The 17,714-nt window shown below is 44.4% G+C and overlaps 1 protein-coding gene across 2 annotated transcripts in view; it reads left to right on the top strand.

Annotated features, from left to right (window-relative positions):
- FBXW8 (F-box and WD repeat domain containing 8) overlaps positions 1–17,714 on the top strand; it is a 113,548-nt gene that overhangs the window by 28,357 nt on the left and 67,477 nt on the right. The window contains exons 3-4 of one of the 2 annotated variants that reach the window (XM_019977658.2): positions 3,999–4,163; positions 7,887–7,975. In XM_019977658.2, coding sequence (XP_019833217.2) covers positions 3,999–4,163; positions 7,887–7,975 — 254 coding nt within the window. The remainder of the gene's footprint in view (positions 1–3,998; positions 4,164–7,886; positions 7,976–17,714) is intronic. The other variant, XM_070769598.1, reaches the window with a different exon arrangement.

Genomic DNA, 17,714 nt, shown 5'->3' with positions numbered 1-17,714 from the left:
TGTAGTTACGTGGATTTGTAACTGATGCTGTGACCATGCCCAGGGTGGGCTGCTTAATGGATCCCCATCAGCCTGGGATGAGGGCTCTAGTGCTTTGCTATGGGCTCTGTCTTCAGCCCCATCCTGGTTGGTTTTTTAAAAATAATTAAGACATGAAGGCCCACAGACTGCATTTTGCAGATGACTTATGTAAAGGAAAAGTAACATCCATATAATGGATGACAGAATTGAAATGCAAAGATGATATAAAATGCTGGGAGTGGGTATGTGTGATGAGCTGGGATTTAAAATGAATAGAAAGTTTAGAAAGCTAAGAATTTAAAACATGATAGTGTGAGAGTAAGAAATGGGGGCTTTTTTTTCTTTAATTACAGTTGGTGTTTAAGAAGACTGAAGATTGATAAATACCAAATTGAGATTACTGTTGGGGAGAAAAGGATGTGGACTCGGAGAGATACATAGGAGTTTTAAGCTTATTGGTTAATACTTCTTAAGCAGGGTGGTGTGTCCATGGGTGTTTGTAATATATAACTTTGTCTGCCTTAAATATTTGTTAAAATAAATGGACTCCAGAAGCTCTGGACTATGGGTTCTGCATTGTATCTTTAAGTGAAGTAGCAAATTAGTATCTGCTAAAATCCTTCTGTTCATGGGGCTTGAAAGTTGTGTATCTGGGGTGTTGTTTAGTCCCGAGTACCGCATTTGAAGAGGGACAATGCAGACGGTAAACACGAGGGTACGCTTCAGAGGTAATGAATACGGAGGTAGTTCTGTGACAGTTAGTTGAAGGAAATGTGTAGCGTTTAGACCAGTGAAGAAATGACTAAGGGGAAACATGATGGCTGCTCTCAGTCACTTGAGAAACTGTTAGTATGTCTTTTTTGTTCCTCTTTTCTGATACTATTATCTTCTTTTGTGTTAGATGTTTTTCTAGCATACCATTCTAATTCTCTTGTTTCTTGTACCATATTTTGGAGTTATTTTCTTAATGGTTGCCCTAGGGGTTACAGTGAGCCTCATAAAACAATGTAGTTTTGACTAATACCAACTTAATTCCGATTGTACAACCAAAGTGCTCCAGAATAACTGTGTTCCCTCTCCTTTCTTAGAATTTGTACACAGTAATAGAATAATCTTTATAAGCCCATCAACAGTTTTAGGCTGTGTCTTTTTAATCAGATGGAAGAAAAGGGATGCAAGTAAAAGTACATTTATACTGTCTTCTATATTTACCTTTATAGTGATGTTTACTTGGAAAATAAAGTATGCTATGCTATGCTAAGTCACTTCAGTCGTGTCCGACTCCGTGTGACCCCATAGACGGCAGCCCACCAGGCTCCCCCGTCCCTGGGATTCTCCAGGCAAGAACACTGGAGTGGGTTGCCATTTCCTTCTCCAATGCATCAAAGTGAAAAGTGAAAGTGAAGTTGCTCAGTCGTGTCTGACTCTTAGTGACCCCATGGACTGCAGCCTACCAGGCTCCTCCGTCGATGGGATTTTCCAGGCAAGAGTACTGGAGTGGGGTGCCATTGCCTTCTCCGAAAATAAGGTATATTTCCTTTCAATTCAGCCTAAAGGACTGCCTTTAGGCAGTCAAAATATTTTATTTAGTATTTCTTGTAGAGCAGATATACTCCAGGTGAATTCTCTTATTTTCTGTTTATCTGGGAATATCTTAATTTCTCCTTTTATTTTTGAAGGATCATTTTGCTGGCTATAGATTTGTTGATTGGCAGTCTCTTTTCAGCGGTCAGTGTGCTGCATGCTACTGCTTTCTGAGTTCCGTGATTTCTGAGAAGTGCGGAGTACCTTGTGCACGAGTCTTTTTTCTCTAGATCCTTTCCAGATTCTGTCTCCAGCTTTCAACGGTTTAACTGTGTCTAGGTGTGAGTCTCTTTGAGTTTATTCTTCATGGTGTTTGCTGAGCTTCTTTGCTATGCAGATGAATGTTTTCCCTCCAATTTGGGAGAGTTTTTGGCCTTCATTTCTTCGGGTGTCCTTTCTACTCCCTTTTCTCTCTCCTCCCATCTGGGACTCCTATAATGCCTACATTGGCCCACTCAGATGATGTCTCATGGTTCTCTGCGGCTCGGTTACTTTTGTTACTTTTTTGTTTTTTGATCTTTTTCTTTCTCAGTATGGAAAATCTTAATTGACCTTAAGTTTTCTGATTCTTCTTCTAGCTCAAATCTATTGTTAAGCCCTTTTAGTGATTTTTTTTGTTTCAGTTATTATATTTTTCAACTATAAAACTTCTATTTGGTTCTTAAAAAAATAATTTCTATCTCTTTATCGATATTCTGTACTTTCTGAGACATTGTGCGTATATGTTTATTTCTTTAGGTATGCTTTCCTTTAGTATTTTGAACATATTTATAATGGGGTGTTCCACTCCCCAGGTTTTCCTTTTAAGTCTTTCGATCAGCCTCCTTTTAGCCCTAGTTGGTAGTGCCGTGTCAGGCAGCTGCACTGTTAAACAGTAGTCCCTTATCTTTTCTGACAAATGCTCTGGATATAGGACAGAGTTAGATCTAAGTCAGATCGGATGAAGACAAGCCTTGAGAACAGAGCTTTCTAGCAAGCTGCCAGACAGCCCAAACGTGACTGTTTTCTGGGGATGGTGCTTTTGGAGAGCTGTAAACCCATTTGGCCCCCTTGGGAGTTGTTAGACCTCTGGTTTTTACAGCTACTGTAGTTGGAGGCTGTTGGTTTTCAAGGCTACCATGGAGCTGGGGGACGAGAATGGGATTAATGCAGGTGAAAAAACACAAAGGCTGGTGTTCTTACGAAGAGTCAGCCGTTTTCCTTGAATAAATGCTCCTCAGAAGATTACAAGCTTGTAGTTAATTTCTAGAGCTCTGGAAAAGTTGATTTTTGACAATTTTTGGCAGTATTCTTGTTGCTTCTTTCGAGGAGCAGATTTCCGGCAATCTTCACCGTGTAGTTAGAAAGTTAACTCTAGCAGCACTTCATCAAGTGAGGCACCCTTGTGTAATGAGTCTGCCGGGCACACGCTGTGTGCTCTCTCTCACTGTGTCTCATGTTCTTTCTTCTTATCTGAGTATTTGATGTCTTGGAGTAGCCCCAAGGGAGTGTTATGGAGCGCAGGTTACTGAGAACCACTGGTCATGACTTTATTAGAAGTGAGGCTCAGCCTTTGGGGGGGCAGCAAGCAGAATGTGTTGCAGACCTCATATCATGTGGATCTGCTGCATCAGTGTCTCATTTTGCCGGCAGAGTCCATCCTTTACAATCTGTCCAACTTTGTACAGTAAATCTCATAATGAAGAAAGTCCATCATTTCCCAAAGTTAGGCTTGGAAGACAAAGCTCTTAATGGCTAAAATGGCCCTTTCCTCTGGATACTGTTGGAATTTGAAATCCAGTCCAGTTATAGTGTTCATTTCTCTCTATCAGATCTTATCATAGCTTAATAGCTTGCCTTTTCTGTTGAATATTTTTTATTTACACACTTAAAATCTGAGTTTTCACACATAAAATGAATTTGAATTTCTCACATGACCAGAAGTTTGGGTTATGGATATTAATTTTATCACAGCTTTTTACTTCAGAGGTCATCAGTGTCTAGCTCTATAAGATGGAAGTGCAAGTACCTAGTAGTAAGAAGCAGAGATTCTGTTCTGCAAAGCTGTGTGTGATTTTGTATCTGCTAACATGTTAGTGTGTATTTTTTGTCTTTTACATGTTTGTGTATTTTTCTCTTTATATCTTGTATTTACATGTGTATGTATAAAATAATTTAACCAAGTAGTCTAAAATGTGGCATTAGGTTGGTAGTACAGCAATTTTGAAATCTTGAAAAATAAAACTGGAAACATTGGCTTGTATTTTTTTCGCCTCGGAGGATTTTGTTAATGAGACATTTTATACTGCCATAAACCCAGGGCAGTGATAAAGGAAGGTGTTGATTGATTTTTGGATGACAAGGGAGGTCTCTAATCGCAGAACTTGACGTTTGTGTCACTTGGGCTGTTGTAGGTGAGCAAGACGTGGAAGGTGATTGCGGAAGACGAGGTGCTGTGGTACAGGCTGTGCCAGCAGGAAGGCCACCTCCCTGAGAGCAGCATCTCCGATTATTCTTGCTGGAAGCTCGTCTTCCAAGAGTGCCGAGCCAAGGAGCACATGTTGAGAACCAACTGGAAGGTAGGCAGTGGCCAGTACCATTACCTGCGGGGGAATTGACTGCAGGGACCCAGGAATCCAAGCCCGGGATGAAACCCTGAGTCCCTCCAGTTTGAGCCTGAGGCTCACTGCTGAAAGCAGAGAGAAGGGTGTGGTGAGTGTCCCTGCAGCTGACAGTGACTTGCTGACCATTAGAGTATCTGCCCTCATTTCCAGCCACCTATTTGGGAGCATCCTTTGTCCTCCAGGAGAGGAGGTGGGCTTGAGGTGCCAGTCACCTCCCTCTGATGGTGGGGGTGTTTGGAGTGGAGCTCCATGCAGCCCGCTTTCACTCTTCCCTCTTCCCTGGATGGACCAAGAAAGCATCACCTGATTAGAAAAGAGGGGCTGAAAGTGCTCTTTCCAGTCAGTGCAAGAGGGAGATTACTAAGCGTCTCTAAGCACTGTCTTCCCTTCCCTCACATAACCTGTTGGCTTGCTTCCATAACGTTTATCACTTCAAAATCTCTACAGAAATATTAGATCACAGCTACGCATTTGCCCAGTGAAGTGTTTCTGTAGAAAGCACTGTCAGGAGCAGTGTTACATGGAGCTGTCTGAGGCATGAGGAGACGCCAGCCTGGTGGCCGTTTCTTCCCACCTGGGTGGCTGGATAGTCAGGTGGAGGGAAGGGATGGAACTGGATTCTCTATTCCCCTCCTGTAAAAGTCAATCCTAATATACTTTGAGATGAACAAGCTTTCGCTCATTACTGATGGTGACATACTGCCTATGTGCACGTCTGTCCCCAGTCACCTCACAACCTGATCAGCGACCGTATTCTAGATCTGGGTAGTGTCACAGTTCCTAGCAAAGTCAGTAAGAGCAGTGTTCCTTTAACTTGGCGCTTCTCAGCCCCAGTGCTGGCACCATGTGGTGCCAGATCCTTTTTAGTGAGGGCTGTCCTGAGCGTTGCAGGATCTTCTGCTTCTGCGGCATCTCCAGCCTCTCCCCAGTACAGGCCAGAATGCATTCCCTTCCTTCCCCCAGCATCACCCCTGGTTGAGAGCCACCCTTCCAAAGAGAATCAGCACAGCTGTCCTTAGACCACAAAGACACCTCCACTAAATAAAAGGCCCGCTGCCCCGCCATGTGCCTCCAGACCAGGGGGAGGCCCCTCTTCGCCTTTTGCTTGGTTCAGTCTGTGTGAAGGACATAAGTGAGAGAGCTGGGGATAGGAAAGCCGAGGCTCTAACCCGGGCAGGAGGGGCCATAATTGAAGGAACGCTTGAGAGGAGGGCATTCTGTCCAGGAAGGAGGGATGCTTTTGAGAGTTGTGAGCACAAGAGCTGGAGGTACTCCATGTACCATGGCTCAAGTTCTTAAATATCAGATCCTAGGGAGAACACAGCAGCGGAGTTCTTTGTTTGCTCCAGAGACAACGGGTACTTCCAAGGTGGTGCCCTTGGTAACCTGGCAGACTCCACCTGCCAATGCAGGAGATGCAGGTTCAGTTCCTGGGTTGGAAAGATCCCCTGGAGAAGGAAATGACAACCCCCTCCAGTCTTCTTGTCTGGAGAATTCCATGGACAGAGGAACCTGGTGGGCTATAGTCCATGGGGTCGCAAAAGAGTTGGACACAACTGAGCGCACCCGCCTACATACACCAGAGAGAATGAGGGAGGGAAGCAGGTATGCCCTCCTCATCCAGGGTGAGGGGGCAGAAGTGAAGCTGTTTAACGACCTCAGAGCATCTGGAACTTCATGCCTGTGTACAGATTGCATACAGTTTAACTGAACATCTGTTTATTGTTTTTCTCTAACAAGCACAAAGCCATGTGTTTGGTAAGTGCTCAGTAAGAGGTTGTTGCTTGAATGAACTGAAGTCAGACTGGAGGGAGGCTTCTCTTTGGAGCATCTTGGGCCCACATCCCACACTGTTACCTATAAGGACTACAGAGGTTGAGTGTCAAGTGATGGCTCTTGCATTAACAGTAGTGATTCTGGAATGAAAGGAATCCTGATGAAAACATGAAAGGGAGCAGAGAGCAGGGTGCCTTCCCTGTGGGTGCCTCTGCTTTCCCATCTCTGATGTGGAGCTGAGAGTAGCTGCGCTCTCCAGGCTGCAGTAAAGAGGACTGTCTAATGGTATCTAACACTCCTCCCACAGGGCTTGGCTGGTGCCTGCAGCTCAGTTAGCCTCAACTTTGGCACACAGATGCTGTGGTTTGCTATTCCTGGTCATCCTCTGGATGGGTTGGGAAGGTGATTTGGTTTGGAATCTCCTAGGTCAGTGTCTGGGGAAGGTCAGTGTCTGGGGAAGCTCAGAAGGGACCCCAGGGTTCTCAGTACTTCACATAGAGGGTGACCTGTGAGCGTACAAACTTAGCTGGACTTTAGAGCAAAGGCGAAACGGTGTTCCTTTCCCTGGTGTTTGCACGCACTCGTTTCACAGTGGAGTGCTAAGGTCTCTTAATCCAGAATACCAGTGTGGGGCTGGAGCCCAGGACGAAGAGGAAGCCACGTGACAGAACTTAGTGGAGGCCATGAGCTCACTGACCCTCTCCTTTGCTTTCACTGCCTGGTCTCTCAAAAGAGCTTGCTCTTGTCACTTTGGCCATGGTCCTTGCATGGATGACTTTGCAGTCCCTCCCATGTCTCACACAGCCCCACCTGGATGTGTCCAGTTGTGTCCCTCAGCCTTGGACTCATTTCTCGAGTTCAGTGCGATCACCGAGTGGATCATCTGGCACAGCGTCTGGAGTTCAGCTGCTTAATAAATGTTGGTTTTAATGGAATGGATGTCGTCATCTGTCTCCTAATAATAATGTAGATAGTGATAGTAGCTACCATTTATTGGAAACTTGTGTGCGAAGAGCTGTCCTTGGCACTTACACTGTTTCTGATCCTTGTGCTGGTGCAGCAAAGGTGAAGTTGTAGGTGGCTCGCTGGCCTTTCTTTTCACTTTAGTATTGTTGGCTTACAATATTGTGTTTCAGGTGTACAGCAGAGTGACTCAGTTATGTATGTATATTTTTTGATGGCTTGATATTCTTGAATACCTTTATGCATGCTTGCTTTTTGGCTTAACTGTCCCACCCTTCCCAACATCCCACATGTAAATACTTTCTATACCTCCAGATTCCCTTTATTTTAAAAATAATTATTTGTGTATATTTTGAATCAATAAATAATCATGATAGAATAAGTCAGAAGTCATCAAAAGGCCTATACTGGAAAATATATCTTCCTCTTTGCTCTCTTCACTTACATCAGGAGCTACTGTGTTACGGGTTTTAGGGTTTCCTTTATAAACCATTTCCATAATCAGAAATAATGTCTTTTCTCCTTTTTCCCCCCACCCTGATTTTTATTTTGTTGTATATATGTTTTAATTTTATTCTGAGAGCACTTAAAGAGCTGTTAGCAGGTAAAATACCATTAACTACTTTCTCTCCGCCAACCTGACCTTTCTAAATCCACTTCATGTGTTTCTTCACTGGCAGCCTCTGCAGTGAAGTCGTTTACGTCCTGTGAACCCCGAGGGGGTGGGTCGGTGTCTCACAGTCTAGTTCCACGCAGTGTGTGCAGCTCTGGTGCTAGTAGCTTAACATATTGGTTGTCATCTGTGTCCTTTTGAGTCTCTTTAACTGTGGACACAGTCCATGCTGTAGGCAACCCACCATGGAATATAGGTGAGAGCGAAATGCTTTGTCTCCCTGCCATCCCGAGAATAGTATAAACCGCACCCCTTTTCTCATGCAGAATCGCAAAGGCGCAGTGAGTGAGCTGGAGCACATTCCCGACGCAGTTTTATGTGATGTGCATTCTCACGATGGCGTTGTCATTGCTGGGTAAGCAAAAACAGTTTTTCATTTAATATTCTTCATCCTAAGGTCTTTCACTTTTCACAGACCACCCTCTGCGTCTCAGCCACCTTATTCTACCTTGGGAGCACGTGCCTTCCCACTCACAGCCCACGTGGAGATAAGACGGAGCCCCTGTGTCCTCCAGTAGTCGAGGGCTCTGAAGCAAGTTGGGTGGGGCGGCTCTGTAATCCATTTGTCTCATATCTTTTGAGCTTTTAAATGACTCTTGTGGCATGTTATTATGTTAGATTTTCATTAAGGCCAACCATTTGTTCTTTATGAAGACATGAAAAACTCAAGAATAGTAAGTGTTGGCAGAAACAGGTCCTATTCTTGATTTCTCATTGTGAAGCCTTCATTCTGAAGAAGGGCTGTGGCCACACAGGTAATCTTCCTTCCCTACCACACAGTTTGTATTTGCAGTTAACTTGTCCTGAAATAGGCGTTTTATTACGTATCGTCTCCATTGCTGAGAAATTAAATTTTAGCTTCTGTGAATTTGGCTTCTATTCCAAAAACCACTTTCATGAATTCTTCATGTTTTATCAGAGAGGTGTTTTTATGTGTTTCTTTAATGTATACTAAGGTGGTAATTTTCTTTTTGGATTAACAGTATGTCTTGAACTAGAGTCTCACGTTGTGTACCTAATGCCACAGAGACCAGGACACTTAAACTTCTGGGTCTGGATTGACTCTGAAGTGAGCCACCCAAAAGAGGTTTCTCCCTGGATGGACAAACAGAAACCTTGGACTTAACAACATAGTCATAGGAGAGCCTTTTCCTTTGAAAGAAAACTCCTTCAGAAGCATTCCTTGAAGAGTATTGTTTGAACGGAAATTTCAGAGAGTCAGATTATTTTAATATTTTGTGGTTTTGTAGTACCTTTGTAAAAGTATTTTACTTTAAACAGGTTATGCCTTAGGAGCAACACTTTCCTTTAGCTTGTGTTTTCCTGGCCATGATTTCGAGGTTAATGCCCTTCTCAGCAGTGCCATAAAACTGTTATTTTTAGAAAAATTAATGGACTAGAAATCTAGAATTCTGTCCATCCAGTTACCAGTGTGGCACTAGGCTTCTGCCCCCATCACTCAAGTGTGGGCATGAGAGCTCATGCTAGGCAAGGTCCTCTTCACCTGTTAATTCTGAGATTCCTTCGTAACCCCCAGAGGGACTGGGATCATCCTACCTTACAGGGGTCTCCTGGTTAGAGGCCTTTGAGAACAGACTGTTGAGATTGAACTGAAAGTCATAAAAGGAATTGATACAGGGAAGGTGACTCTCGAAAGCCAATTATGAATTTCTTATCCGGACGTGGACCTTACAAAAGGCAGCCTGGCCATGAGTCCAGATACCAGTCCTTCTTTTCCTGCCTCTCCATTCCCCTGAGGCCTCCTCAGCATCACAGATTATGCCAGCACAAAGCACAGCGATGGCAGAGTTTCGTTAATCGATAAGATGAAACTTGATCCGTGGGTCAGAGAGGCTCCTCACAGCCCCTTTTTCTAAGAGAACCTTATGTTGATGGCCTAGCCTCAGATACTTCAATCTTGCTTATATATACAGCATCTTGTGTTTATCATTAAAATTTTATCTGGTGGTTACGATGCTTGTTTTCTGGGTCAGATCTTGAATCCCTTTTCATTTGAGAACAGCGGTGTTTGCGGTTACCTCATTCTCAATCAATGTTGTATTCACCAGGCTTTCTGCAGTTATGTATCTCCAAGGAGCTTCTTAAAGAGACAGTGGCTACCCCACCATTTCTTCTCATTTACTTCCCTTGCGTTTTTCCTATTTTTCTTCTTCCCTTCCTTCTTCTCTGTTTTTTATGCAAGTGGAATCTGTTCAGAGGCTTAGTTTTATATATCTGCAGGTAACCTGTGTTCCATATCTGCATTTAAACTTGTTAATTACATAATTGAAGATTCTGTTGCAGAATCTTTTCCCGGCTTCTCAGTTTTTCAGTCCTCTATGTAGGTGTTCCTGGTTTGGAGTTGCATTGCTTAGACTTAGACTGATGTGTGTTACACGTAAAGGTAGAGTTAACCCAGACTTGGTTCTGCCTTAGTCTTCTTTTCATGCAGAACCAGGGTTCCTGTTAAATGCTTATTTGCTCATAAACTCTGAGACACTCGAGTCCCTGTCAAGTGAACAGGACGTGGATGCCTCTCACCTGAGGCTTGTTTTCCACCAGAGGAAGCAGACATTATTCTCAAAGCTTTTGATCTTTCCCTCTTGTCCATGGGTGTTTGTTTCCCTTCCTTGTCTCATGGATGATAGTTTCCAGTTACCTTTTCCTGACGCTTGGAGCCCTTTGAAATTTGTTTCCAACCTTCCGTTTCTCCTCACTACTCTTCCCAGGGTACTTTTGGTTTTTCTCCCCCCATACTATTCTAGTCACCTCTGACCATGTCTTTTTAAACTTGAGATGCAATTTACATACCATAAAATTCACCCTTTTAATTGTGTAAGTCAGTGATTTTTACTACATTCACAAGGTTTTATAACTGTCCACCATTATCTAATTCTTGAACATTTTCATCACCTCCAAAAGAAACTGTCTCCATTTTTTAAGGCTTAGCTCGAGTCTTGCTGCCTCCCACAGCTTCTGTGGCACAGTAGCCTATTAACTCTGCCTCCCATGCCAGCATCTCCCCTTCTCATGCCTCCCAGGAAGTGATTATCTGCAGCGCATGGGGCAGCTAACCACATGGCTTTAAGGCTTCACTGAAACATTTTTGTCTTATGTTGTTATTTTATTTTTCAACTTTATAGTCATGTAAATTCCCAGTTAATTTGTAAGCATCTTTTAAAAGTGGAGGTGTTATGTAATATTTCATTAAGCTCCCTGTAATACTAATACATTTTTTAATCTGAAGAAGAGTGTTAACACTTAATAGATTCCCTTCCCCCGACCTGTATACTACATGTTACATGAGAAACTGGAGGAATTACTGATTTCTTTGGTCTGTTCTGATTTCCTAGTTCTTTTCAACTTAGAATCACACAGTTTGAAACCTGGAAGGAACTTTATAGATTCTGTTCTGAAATGCTCCTCCTGCGTGAGGTCGTGGAGGCTCCCGAGGTCTGGGGAGTGGGGTTGATAATGTGTGCCCTGGCTGCCCCGCTGTGCTTCTGCCGGCGGCACGTGAGAGCCCTGCCCCTCGCTACCGTCTCCAGCCCTGGCTCCATGCCCGGATGGCCTGTCTTATTATAGTGTCATTTTGTTTTCCTTTATGACATGTATGGACCTTTCTTTTCTGTAAATGAAAACAGCAGTAAGACCATGTTGTCTTTGCAAAACTGTTAGAAAGTGGAGAAGAGAAAGCCGCCTGACTCCCAGCTTGCTAGCACAGCTCCCGTTATGGGTTTTGGTGTGTGCCATTTATGTTTCTGTTTTCAAATGCATGTTACTGGATTTAGGTAGCTGGATTTTTATCTTTTCCAGATGAAGGAATTATTTTAGGGACTTTGCTGGCGGTCTAGTGGTTAAGCTTCTGCACTTCACAGCAGGGAAGCCAGGTTCGATCCCTGGTCAGGGAACTAGGATCCCACATGCTGCATGGTGTGGCCAAAGGAAAAAAAAAAATTATCTTAAAATGCCTTCAATAATCCTCAAGTTCTTTCCCATTTAACTTTTTGCCTTGGAGTCTCTAAACCATCCCTCAGACCCACTCTCCTGAGTGTGCCTTCCCGGTCTCGGTCAGTGCCATAAATAACGAGAGTTGGCTCTTGTTGACTGTGCTCCTCTCTCTGACAATGGTGGGGGCTGTGTATGAAGAGTGTGTGTAACTGCAGAGCCTAAAGAACGCCAGTCCTAGCACCCGGGAGACTTCGGGGCAGGCACGCACAGAAGGAAGAGCCCCCACACTGTGCTCCCCGAGCCGCCTTGCTGCACCTTTGACTCACAGTCTCCTTCTCGGGTCCCTCTCATGCCTCTCTGTGGTGTCGTGTGGCCACCCGGCAGTGTGTGCAGCATCCCAGAAGATACCAGAAACAGTTTTTTCTTTGCTGTTGGAAGTCCCTGCGACTGTGACAAAGTATGTGATTCAAACACAGCCTGTCCTTAGACTTTTTTTGCCTGCTAAGATTTCCCATTTCTTTAACCCGAGAGCAACTTGTGCTGAGAAGCCACCGATCTGTGTGCGTAAGCCACCTTTCTCTTTTTGTCAGAGCTGAGCCTCTGTCTGCATTTCCTCTGTGATCTGGTAGCGTTCCTGAAACGCGGTGAGGTTTAGTGTGCTTAGAAGGACATGTTACCTAGAAAGTTGTTTGATAAGTGGTTAGGAAGCGTGGTGGTGGTTTCTTTCTTTTTCTCTTTTTATGGTGAGAGCTCCGAGAATTGTAGAGTGTCTCTCAAATGACATGTTTATCATTGAGGGAAAAGACCAGAAGGGACGAGGCTGTGACAGCGTCCCCGTCCTGTGTTGTGTTGTGAGACCTAGAGAGTCCTCTTTCTCCACAGTCACACTGAGAGTTACGGGTGTTGAAAACAGATGACATCATGAGTTCAGAAAGGTCACATTATAACCTGAGATGCAGGGCTAGGTATACTTTGCCAGAAATATGTTTGCTTTACTGCCATCTAGTGAAGGAGAGCCTCTCAGGTAAAACTTGGAGGAGAAAGTCAGCCAGGGGGCTCACTGGAGGCCTTGTGCTGGCCATTAAGCTGTTAGCTCACCAGAAGCTTTTATCAGATGCCCAGGAGTATACCGTGGTGTGTTTTGCAATAAACTCCCTTCTCACTGTTACTTAAGATTCATAAGTCTGAAGCGTTTCAGTTTGCATAGGAAAGCACACTTTTCTGTTCACATTAGAGGACCATTTTCCCCCTTTCGATTTAAAAAAAGTATCAAGTCCCCTTTTTGTAAGGTTTTTCTCAACACTCCTAAATGCTCTTCCCACCCCTCTTCCATTTTCTACTGTGGTGATCCGCCTTTTTAGGGTACGCTTCCTGTCTGTACTGAAAAGAACGGTGACTGCGTATCCGTGTTTGTCTTCACCCCCAAGTATGGTTGGCGGGAAATCTCTATCATTGAGTGTCGCCAAGTGTTAGCTGTCGTCTTTCTCTAAGAAGTTCTCTGTTATCCCATTTGGTCTACACTGATTTTCCCCATCTCCATTCCCTTTGAGGCAAGTAAGACACAGAGCAAAACTGCCTACATGTCTCTAGCAGCCCAAGTGACCTCTGGCTGTTGTTCTGGCTTTTATTATGACTAAAACTGTCCACACGACTTGGATAGTCGAAAGGGTTGCCAGTCTTCTGTAGACATGAAGCAACATTTTGAGCTTCTATCCTATGTATGTTAAATTGGGTGTCTGAATCTTGGGGTTCACTTTGCCTGTTGACACTTTTCTTGGAATATTATTGTTTATAGCTAAGAACTGTTGGAAAACAGTACTTCAGACGTAGGCATGTGTCTAAGGTAATGTCTTACTTTTAGCCATTTTTCCATCACTTTTCCCAATAATTAAAAATGTCCCTTAGTATTGACCACAAACCATGCCTAAATACGTCTTTGATCTGAAGTAGTGTGTATTTGCCCTGAAATCTACAACCCTTCTGTTCAGGAGCTGAAGACCTCAAGGTGGTGTTTCTGATATTCTGCTAGCTTCATGTGAATGTATAACACTAGATAATATAATACCTAGGATCACTTTGAGGCTCTTGAGATAATAGCAGACGCCTTGTAAATACACATTGGTGATAAAAACCGCCTTAGATAAATGTCACTCTGTATTTACATTTACTAAGGACTTGCTTTATCTGTCCCCCTTAAAAAAAAAACTCGTGACAGTTTTCCTTTCAACCTTGTGTTATATAGATTTTGTGCTGCTGCTTATTATGATGTTGGAGTATTTCCCATAAGGAATCCAATCATTACCCGTTAGGGACCTCTTCTTAAAAATACTTTTTATTTATTTATTTTCTGCTGTGAGGTGTACATGCTCTTCTGGTAAATAAGTCTGAGGTAAGATATTGATAAGAGACCAGAGGAGAGCTTCACATTTATTATGTCCTTAATGAAGGAGCTCTAGAATATCCTTAATAAATACTGGTGAACTCATGGCTGCATTTACCCATCTCAGGTTCTCCAAGGAATAATGGGAAGGGCCACAGCTACAATAACTCTGCATAATCATCATTGACTCTGACTCTATTGATTGTGATTAACCAAGATGTATGGAAAACAGTTTGAAGTGTGTAGTGCGTGGATCTCATAAGGTCCATTAAGACGTTCATTATTTCTCCATTGATGCGTCTTAAGCTGCACTTGATGTTTGCAGCAGTGCATTTCCACAGAAAGACTGCACTGTGGGATTGAGTTCATTTTGTTAATTGCATAATAACAGCACAGTTGTGTTTCATAGAAAACAGTAAATACTCTTGCTTTCATTGATTTGTAATCTTTGGTATTACTGAAGAAAGTATGGAGTATGTGACTAGTTCTTAAAACCTCTGCATGTTAAGGGCATAAACATTTTTTGAAATGTGGGCACTGCACTTGTAGGGGCCTCGGCCTAATTGCGTTGTAGTCTTTAAACCACTTTCATCTTCTAAGTTTAAATCAGATTCGTGAGCATGTACTAAGCACAGAGGAACACTACAGACTCATTCCTTGTTCGGGGGAGGGGTACACCTCCCTTGCTCACAGGCAATGTGATACAGTCATTGCTGGTCACAGGCCAGTGTGAGAGGCAGGGTAAGGGAAGAGCAGGCGCCGTGGCACACGGGAGAGGCACCGGGGTAGGCTCCGAGCCAGGCAGGTTTCTCCTGAGAAGTGACTCCTCAGCTGAGTCTGGAAGGGACAGCGAGGAGTTGTCCAGGCAGAGTGTCATGTGGAGGAAGGATGCTCATGACTTATACACATGCTGCCCCTGCTGGCTCTCAAACCAGCGATGGACTTGGGAAGTCCATTACAGTGAGCTGGGCGCAATACAGCTTCAGAATCCTCAGCTCAGGGCCATAGGCAACCACCACAGACTCACTGGATCTGACACACAGATGAAACCATTCGCTTTCCTGGCCTGAGGCCCGCATAACTAGGCTCGTTTTGGCTGCTGTGAGTACTTGATCAGAAGGAACTTGTGACTTCGTTTTACAGGTGGCTGTTTGAGCATGGTCCTGTAGAGGGTGAAGTTTTTTAAGACTTTTTTTTTTGTTTTTTATGTGGACCAGTTTTAAAGTTTTTGTTGAATTTGTAACAGTATTGCTCCTGTTTTATGGTTTGGCTTTTTTGGCTGTGAGGAGGCATGTGGGATCTTAGTCCCCCAACCAGGAATTGAACCCACACTCCATGTTTTGCAAAACTTAGTCTCAACCCCTGGACTGCCCAGGAAATCCCGAGGGTGAAGTTTAACCGTTCCACGTGTGGGAGGCACCTTTGCATTTGCCCAGTCCCACGCCCCTTGCCAGCACATGGAGCTTTTTCATCGTTGGCCTCTTGACTTCCAGTTGAGCTATAGTGGTGGAACTGATGAGTTAGGGTCAGGGACAGTGTCCTGCAAGCCTGAGTCAAGAGTATTGAAGAGGATAAATTCCTTATATTGCACTCAAATGGAAATAGTTCTTAAAAGCCATATTTGTTTCCAAGACACTGTCATTGGAGAAGGCAGTGACTTGCTGGCTAAAGCAGCAGTTAGAGAAAAGCCTGGGGACCCAGGTTGATCCCAGCTGTGCCACTAAAATGTTTCTTGTGACCTTGGCTGAGTCACTTAACCTTATGCCCAGCTTCTTAAATGAAAACAATGCCCCTGGTTGTGATGAAGAACCTTGAAAAAATTGTTTTCAGCAAATTAGCACTGGCACCTGGAAGCAAAATGGAACCATCCCTCCCCCACTTGGCTACTTAGACGGGAAAAAAGGTTAAAGGTGGTTTTTAGCTGTACAACATTTCTACGTTTTTCTTCAGGTCTCTTGGTCCAAATAAGTAGTCTGCTTATTGGAAATGTACTAGTTAATGAAAGCTCTTCGGTGGTAAATAATTTGAAATTGGCAATTGCTCTGGCGTGCCGAGCTTGAAAGAGGCTCTTTTCCCATTCTTTCAACAAAAAAATCAGCTGTGGTCTCTGACGTGTTTGTTTGGAGGTAAACTCAACCTCGCCAAGCAGGAGAAAGACTGGGAAAAGCATGCAGCTTCACTGATGCGTGCCGTGGGCTGGGGCAGCCTTCCTCGTTTGGAAAAGGCTTCTTTCTTCCTTAGTGTTTCGTTAGTGTTCTTACATCAGCTAATACGTTAGTTGCCATTGTACTTTGCACAGGCACTAATTAGAGAACCATCAACATTGGGGTCCAGAGGCTCCCTGACAATGCAACTGTCATAGTGGTGTCTTAATTGGTTGAGTGTAATTGTCATTAGGCAGCCGTAAAGACATCTGGAGCTCTGGAGAAAAATCAGCCCTCGCCCCTTCCAGCTCTGTCCTTGCTTCTCCCGGCCAGTGTTGGGAAGCACTTTGAAACTGCACCGAGAGTCTGGTCCAGGTCATCTGCCCCAGCCAGCGTTTCTTCCTCAGGAAAACGTCCGCTTCTGTAGCACGAGTTCACGAACGTGGTGTCCGAGCGCTGCTGCCGTGGCTGCTTTCATGTGGTTCACTCTAGAGCCCGTTGCTGAGTCATCACGTAGTACCTGCTGAAGCAGGGTATTTATTCTCTGTTCTCATCTTAAAGGAGCACTGAGTCTTTTGTATTTGCCTCGTGAGTCTTTTTGCAGCAAAACATTTATGCTGTTATCATGCTCTTTCGCCATAAAGAATGGAGTTGACTTAGATGGATATCCTCAGAAAGTTTTATAGTTACCGAAATAACGTAATTTGTTCTGTGTTTTGTAGAGAGGTTTTAATCAGTCTGGAGGTAAATGGAAGAAGCTCATGCATCTCGATGTGTGTGTTCTGGGTGTGTCACTGACCATTAGCACTGGAAGTGGGACAGCAGAGAGAAGGCGGTGCCACTCAAACCAGTCGGGCTGTTACCTGGGGAGCCCCTTCTCTCAGCTGCGTGTAAGGCGCTGTGGTGGAGGCTGTGGCACTGTGGTAGGGCCTTCATGGTCAAGTTGAGGACACATGGGACGTAGCAGGGAACGCCATTTCTTCAGATTCAGGGGCACTGTAGTGGAGGCAGAGAGGGGTCATGGAGAAGGGGGGCCTGGGCTAGACCTTTAGACGTTATTAGGCTTGAGTGAGGGCTTCCCTGGTAGCTCAGCTGATAATGAATCCTCCTGCAATGCAGGAGACCTGGGTTCAATCCCTGGTTTGGGAAGATTCCCTGGAGAAGGAAATGGCAACCCACACCAGTATTCTTGCCTGGAGAATCCCATGGACAGATTCTGGTGGGCTGCAGCCATGGGGTTGAAAAGAGTCGGACACGACAGCGACTCAGCACAACACAGCACAGGCTTGAGTGAGGTGGGTGGTTCTCAATCTGCTTAGCTCATTGGGAACAGCGTTGTCTGGTCCCGCCCCTGGAGGATGAGATTTCATTGATCTGGTGCGCCCTTGGTTTTGGGAGTTTAAACGCATCTCAAGGGATTCTAATGTATAGCCAAAGTTGGCCCACCTGGCTGGGTCATAAGGAGGGAAGGGGCTCCAGAAAGGTGGGTAATTGGGAGCCGAGGTGCAGAGGCACCCGTGCTGTGGAAGGCAGTGACCGACCGTCCCGGCTAGAGACTGGCTCCTGCTAAGGAAGAGGAGAAAATGAGGCTGGGAGAGGAGTGAGGTAAGTCTGTGGAG

This window comes from Bos indicus, chromosome 17 (assembly GCF_029378745.1).
Source record: "Bos indicus isolate NIAB-ARS_2022 breed Sahiwal x Tharparkar chromosome 17, NIAB-ARS_B.indTharparkar_mat_pri_1.0, whole genome shotgun sequence".
NCBI lineage: Eukaryota > Metazoa > Chordata > Mammalia > Artiodactyla > Bovidae > Bos > Bos indicus.
The sequence above is the reverse complement of the archived record's forward strand: the minus strand, read 5'-3'. Positions and strand labels throughout refer to the sequence as shown.